The sequence below is a fragment of the Arachis ipaensis genome, chromosome B10, assembly GCF_000816755.2.
Source record: "Arachis ipaensis cultivar K30076 chromosome B10, Araip1.1, whole genome shotgun sequence".
Lineage (NCBI taxonomy): Eukaryota > Viridiplantae > Streptophyta > Magnoliopsida > Fabales > Fabaceae > Arachis > Arachis ipaensis.
The window spans coordinates 109,484,074-109,491,539 of record NC_029794.2 but is presented as its reverse complement, the minus strand read 5'-3'; the positions used below and the strand labels follow the sequence as shown (position 1 = coordinate 109,491,539).

The 7,466-nt window shown below is 31.0% G+C and overlaps 1 protein-coding gene across 1 annotated transcript; it reads left to right on the top strand.

Moving 5' to 3' along the window:
* Positions 4,970 to 6,639, top strand: LOC110267893. The gene is made up of 2 exons (XM_021113746.1): positions 4,970 to 5,287; positions 6,008 to 6,639. Exons 1-2 carry the CDS (start codon positions 5,022 to 5,024, stop codon positions 6,048 to 6,050), a joined length of 309 nt encoding a protein of 102 aa, XP_020969405.1. The 5' UTR covers positions 4,970 to 5,021; the 3' UTR covers positions 6,051 to 6,639.

The window sequence follows — 7,466 nt, the reverse complement described above, 5'->3', positions numbered from 1 at the left end:
AAAATATTTCCTTTTATAATATACTTAACATATATTCTTAGAATGCAAGTTAACAAAATGCATATAAAAATAAGAATTAATTTTTACATACAAGTTATTTAACCAAATAAGTCCAACCAAATCATTTACATTCACGTGTGCCAATTCTTCTTCACGCCCCTGCTGCACGTTCTCGTTCTTCTTCTTCTTCTTCGTCACCCTTGATACCTCGTCTTTTTCTTCTTCTTCTTCTCCTTTTTTTCCGTTATTTTTCTCTTTTGTTATAATCGTCACCTCCTCCTCTTTTCATTAAAATTTCTTCTCCTCCTTCATTTTTCTCCTTCTCCTCCATCATCTTCATCATCATGATCATCATCGTTATAATTATCGTCGTTATTGTTATCGTTATCATAGAATTTTTGTCATATTGATAACGTTGCCTGATCCAAAATTGATTTGTATGTGCTTTTGTTGATAATTCAATCATTTTTGTGTGCTGTTTTCAAATTGTGTTTGTATGTTACAATTATTAAGTAATTTTGGTGTATTTTCTGAGTTAATTGAGGTTTGTAGCAAAATTTCGGTATAAAAACTAAGAATTTATGTGTTATTGTTAAAATATTTCGGTATATTTTTATTCTGATAAGTTCTGGATAATTCAAAACTCTTTCTCTTCCTCTTTCTCATCTTTTGCTGCTTCTTCTTTTCTATCATCATTATCATCTTCTGCTTTTTTTTCTTATTCATCTTTTCTTGTTTTATCTTCTCAAGTTTCTTCTTGTTTTACTCTCTTAACAAGAATAAAAACAAAAAAAATTAATTACAAAGAAGAAGAAGAAGAAACACATAATGCTGCAAAATTACTTGAAAAATGATAAACTTATATTCATTCAACTAAAAGAAAGAAAGAAATAAAGAAAAAATGAAGAAGAAAAAATACAGCATTAAAGAAAATATTTTTGTGCATTTGTAGCAAAATTTTGGTGTAAAAACTAAAAAATTTATGTGTTATTATTAAGAAATTTCGGTGTATTTTTATTCTAATTTCAAAGTTAATTGAGGTGCATTCCAAAAACAAGTTCAAACAAAAAGTGCACCTTATTTAGATCCAGAATGCACCAAGATTACTTAATGATAATTCTCGATGTATCGAAATTACTTATTGATAACCCTCTTAAAATCTTGTGTCACAATTAAAAAATTTTGGTGTCAAAATTAAGAAGTTTCTGTGTAATGATTAAAAAATTTCGATGTTATTTTATGATAAATTTTGCATAACTCAAAATTTCTCTTCCTCCTCCTTCTTCATTATTATCATCTTCTTTTTTTTTCATCTTTTTCTTATTATTTTACTCTCTTAATAAGAATTTAAAAATAAAAATCAAATAAAGAAGAAGAAGAAACACATAGTGACACAAAATTACTAGAAAGATGATGAACTTATATTCATTTAACTAAAAGAAAGAAAGAAATAAAGAAAAAAAAAAGAAAAAAATGCAGCATTAAAGAAAATATTTTTGTGTATTTGTAACAAATTTTCGATGTAAAAACTAAGATATTTATGTGTTATTGTTAAGAAATTTTGGTGTATTTATATTCTGATAAGTTCTGCATAATTCAAAACTCTTCATCTTTCTCCTCCTCATCGTTTGCTTCTTCTTCTTCTTCTTCTTTTTTATCATCATCATCATCATATTCTTTTTTTTACTTATTCATCTTTTTCTTCTTGTTTTACTTTCTCAAGTTTCTTCTTATTTTACTCTCTTAACAAGAATAACAAAAATCAAACAAAGAAGAAGAAGAAACACATAATGCTGCAAAATAACTTGAAAAATGATAAACCTACATTCATTTAACTAAAAAAAAGAAGAAAAAAAATGCATTAAAGAAAATATTTTTGTGCATTTGTAGCAAAATTTCGATGTAAAAACTAAGAAAGTTATGTGTTATTATTAAGAAATTTTGGTATATTTTTATTCTGATAAGTTCTGCATAATTCAAAATTCTTCCTCTTATTCCTCCTAATCTTTTGCTGCTTCTTCTTCTTCATCTTCTTATTTTATTTTCTCATAATTTTTTTTAGAGGAAAAAATCAAACAAATTAAAGAAAAAAAATACATAATTTTGCAAAATCAACAGAAAGTGGATGAGAAAAAAATGCAGCAATAAAAAGAACGACAAAGAGGATGAAACATGCGAAGAAGAAGAAGGAACGCAAAGAAAAAGGAAGAGGAACGCAAAGAAGAAGGAGAAGGAGGAGGAGGAGGAGGAACACGAATAAAAAGAAGAAGAAACACGAAAAAGAACGCACGTGATTTTACACATGCATTATGTAAGTGGATTTTGTTGGGTTAGGATTATTAACTTGTTTAAACTTGTTTGCTAAAAAAACTTGTATATATAGTAAAATTGTAAAAATAATACAAATAAAATTATTTGAAATAATAATTTATTCATCTGTTTTTTTTATTTTTGAGGTTCATTGTAAAAAAATAACTAGATTCGCAAAAAAAGATAAAGTATTATGCTAGCGTCGGATAGTGAATTTTTTATTTTATTATTGGTGAGAAGATGGAATTTTATTTGAAAATGTTTATAAACGGTGTTTAACAGGAGGCTGAGGGCGCCGTTCTAATGGAACAAGAATTCATCTCCTTTGTATTATTTTTGACAATTCATTCACCTCCCATAAAATACTTGCATAGTTAATACGTGGCAATACGTCCTCTTTATATTGTATTTTTGTATTTAAAATAAAAAACTGTCTAAAATAATCCGCCTCCTGCGAATTGTTAGCCCCTACAACAATAATTACTCAATATTAAAAAATATGAGCTTCGGATAGTTTACTAGATATGATTTTTTTTTTTTATGAAAAATAAGTATCAAAATTTTTCTATTTGGTAAAAAATATAGAAGTAGAATAATTTTACTATGACATAAAATTTAAGGTGCCTTATAATTAATAAATAGGATTTTAAGTGAACAAATTATTATTTTTATCCATAAATAACTGACAATTTTATTGGAAAAAAAATTAATTTTGTATTTATAAAATATTTTTTTATTCAACAAATTAAAAATAACAAATAGTTTTTTCTATTCAACTTATCTAATTAAAGGGTTCTAGAATACGAATCTATCCTACTGTCATCCTACTGGTAAGTTTAAAGAAAAAAGTAAAAAGGTGTTTATCTGTCTCGCCTTACTTGTATCTGCAAGTTAATCAAGACAAATTGATGGGATTTTTTTTAAAAGTATGTTCATTTTTTTTGTTTTGCTTATCTATTTTATTGGTTAAATAGATCAATCTGACGAGATTTAATCCGTTTATCACTTTTAGACAAAATTACTCAAATTCTAAAATATTATCCAAATATTTTAACTATTTTTCTTAATCTAACTTATTCTACTCTTAATTTTTAAGACTTCATTATCACTATCCAATTTTCAATTCTTTACAATTGTCACTCAAATTTCTTTTTATCAAATTCTCATCTTCAATTACAACTACTACATTCCTGCAACCCTTTTTTATTCTGTAAAAAAATATTATAAAAAAAATGAAGGATAAAAAATTCAAATATTAGTCATTGGTAAAGGAAAAATGAATCTTTTTTTTCTTCTCTGAAATCCATAATTTGCTTTACCCAATATAAATAATATGACAATTAATTTGTGGTGTAAATTGTTTTAAAAAGACATATATTGACATGGGAGTTAAAGTTCAGGGTATAGTCAGGGACGGATTTACTTAGTGAATAGTGGAGGCAAGTGTCCCTAATGAGATTTTGAAAAATCTTGAGTAATTTTTAATAATAAAAGTAAGTTACCTCAACTCTAGGTTTAATTTTGACCCCACTCTAAACAACAACCCAAATTTTTAATTGTAACAATTTTTTCCATCGCAATTTTCTTTCTCTGCTCCAGGACTCTTATCTGCTGACCTCTCCGTCACTAACTCCACTACTCCAAAGTTATTGTCGCCAACCCACTAGGGTTACTGTCGCCTGTGTCGCTGCAGTGTTCTCTCATTAATCCACGTCTAACCGTCTGTTATGCCTCTGTATTCTTCTTCACCGACAAGCTCTTCGACTTAGTCTCTTCGTCTCTCGCCTCTTCATCTCTCTGTTGTTGAGTCTCGCCACTCCGTCATCGTCTCTTGAGTCTCACGGGCTCACGGCTCTCGCCTCTCCAGTTTCTAGCCGCTTCAAGCCTTCAACCACGGGTCCACCGTCCGCACCTCTTTAGTCTTCGCTCTTCAGCCTCTCAACTCTCGAGTCTCCATTTTTGGTACATAATACGTTCACAATTCTGCTTGCTTGAGTTGTTTCATTGCTTGATTTTGATATGGTTAGTACTTGGTTTGTTAATTGTGAAATGTAAATTGTAATTGAATTAGGATACTATTTCATGATATAATTGCTAATTTGGTTTTATTGATCTGTTTGTTAATTGTTTGTGTATTGAATTACAAAAATGTTATTCGTACACTAAATTCAGCCACCAATGTATTGTATATAATATATATGTAGTTTAATTTATTTTTAATATGTATTTATATTCCAACATATATTTTATACTGATGGTTGACTTTGGTGACTAATTTTTATGTATACATAACATAGTCGATTGAATTATAATTGAATTAAGAAGGATATTATTCTTTGTTGCTGATGAAAATGAATTTGAATGACTTATGTTTGTGTGTATTAAATTATAATGGAAAAACTACCATTTGTACCCATGAACTTTGCGAACGCTGACAAAAGTACCCATAGAAGAAGAAAAGTGACTTTGTACCCATGAAAGGCTGAATCCGTCTGTCGATAGTACCCGAACGTCAATAAAACGTTAGCTCCGTTAACTTAAAGGCCAGCATGGCACGTTAAGTGCTTACCTGGCTTTTGATTTTTAATTTTTGTTTTTTTAAGAGTGAGATAGAAACGTTAGAAGCACTTCGCGCCATTCCATCTTCTTCCTCACTACCTTTCTGCATGCCCTAGCAGAGAGAGAGAGACGTGAATCATGGACTGAACCCTATGCCACCCACCAATCCGCCCCACCGCCTCCGTCCGCCCGAAACGACCACCGGCGACCAGCATCGCCCAATCCTTCTTCCCTTTTCTTCTCCATTTTCCCATTTCTTCCCTCCTTTGCCCGAAGTCATCTTGTCTCTGCGCGAACAGCCCCTGCTTCGCATCTTCCAGTCCGGCGAGCAACCAACGGCGGCGAACTTTTGTACCGCTGCGACCACCACTCCTCCGCCTCACCCCACTTTCTTCGTCATTCCCTCTCATCAACGCAGGTTCCATTCCCTTCCCCTGCTTTCCTGTCTTTCTTTTCTTTATTTTTATTACTTTTTCATTCTGTTTTAGTGATCTGGTTAGGTTAAGTTAGGTGATTTCTGTGTTTTAGATTGAATTTGTTTGTTGTGGCTGAAATTTCTGGGTTGTTTGATGCCTACATCGAACTAAATATGCTGTCTGAATTTGCTGCACACCACATGCTCGATATATCGCCTGAATGGAGTTTTTTATTTAAACCTTATGTCTGATCAGCATAGGGCTTAAGTTTTATTTTCATTAGGCATTTTAATTCACAAATATGCAATTTTCTGAACTTCTTGATGATGATTGTGATTAAACTTTGGTTATGCGCTAGTTGAATGTCCTTGTTGCACACCAAATTGGTGAATTTGTTTGGTTAATATGTGCAGATTTTAGCTCTTAATCATATTTTTTGTGAAATTTGTAGCAGTGCATACCATGTTTTGTTTAGTGAGTTGCTGAGTTGCTTACTCATGTGTTCTTGAACATAAATGAGCATATACAATAGTAGGTGTATTGATATGGACTGTTCATTTTTTGATGTTGTATTCATGTTTTAATGTTAAAAAAAATTGGGTGTTGGGTAATGTTATAAACTGATTATGTTTATTGATGGTTCATTCAATTTTTGATGATTCATTTATTTAGGTGTTGGGTAATATTAGAAGATATGAAAATTCTTTTTTTGTTATTGACAGAAATGGCTACCACGACGCATATCACATTAGTAATACACCATAGAGGTAGAGTTGAAAGGGGGTCGGATGGCAAGTTGTGTTATGCAGAAGGTGAAATTACTGAGGTGGAGAGCGTTAACATGGATATTCTGAATGGCTTCTTCATTAGTGACCTACTGAAAGACATTGGGTATCCAATCATATCCGATTTTACTGGCGACAGCCTGGAATGAAAATTGAGGGTGGTTTGAGGCTTCTGCGACTTGACATGGATGTTGTTAAGATGTATGAAGCTGCAGTGGAGAATGGACATAAGATTGAGTTATACACAGAGCACCCCATTAGCCAAGCAGATGTTATAGATACGAATGAAGAAACTGGTGTAGAAGCACCTGGTGAGGTTAATGTTACTCCATCAAGGAGGAGGAGGAAAGTTTGTGTTAGGAGGACTCCAACTCTAAAGAAGGCAAAAGGTCCTAGAAGAATTCTTCAATTAGAAGGGGTACAAACTGAAGCGCAAATTACAGAGGAGACCCATGGTTATAACGGTAACAACATGCTTGGACACATCAGACTACTGATTCAAAGTCAGGTAAGCACTTAACGTGCCATGTTGGCCTTTAAATTAACGGAGCTAACGTTTTATTGACGTTCGGGTACTATCGACAGACGGACTCAGCCTTTCATGGGTACAAAGTCACTTTTCATGGGTACTTTTGTCAGCGTTTGCAAAGTTCATAGGTACAAATTGTAGTTTTTTCAATTATAATTGAATTAGGATATAAAGATATTACTTTTGTAGCTGCTGAAAATTAATTTGAATGACTTTTACGTGGATCTTTTTATTAGATGTTATAAAATGAGGAACAATGTGGATACTGTCACACTGGGATGGGACAGTTATTTGATGGAATTTTTTCAATTATAAAATAAAAAAAATTATTATTTTTTCAAACATGATTTTTGAACTTTAATTTTTTAAATACGATTTTTTTTTTTTGTATTTAAGTAAATTTGTCAGACTCTCGGAAACTCTATAAAAATTAGTAAGTTCGCCTAAATTCCGGCCAACTCTATAAATTTTATAGAGTTCGCCTAACCCCCAACGAACTCCACTCAAGTTTTTTGGAAATACACACTTTTATGTCTAGAAAATAGTATATAAATCTACACACAGTATATAGGAGTACACAAAAATACACGGACAACAAGCATGACTTCTTCAAGGATTTTTTAATTATAAATAAAAAAAATAAGTCATATTTAACAATGACAACCATTGTTATCGTCTCTAAAAATACATAGGTACACCAGAATAAGTCATATTTAACAAAAAAAAAATAATTATAAATTAAAAAAATAACAATTTCCCAAAAATAATCCACTACTTTAAATATATTAGATTGAAAAGTTAATAATGGTAACCATTATCATCGTTTCACAGGAATAACAATCCTTATTATTTTTGGGAAATAGTTAT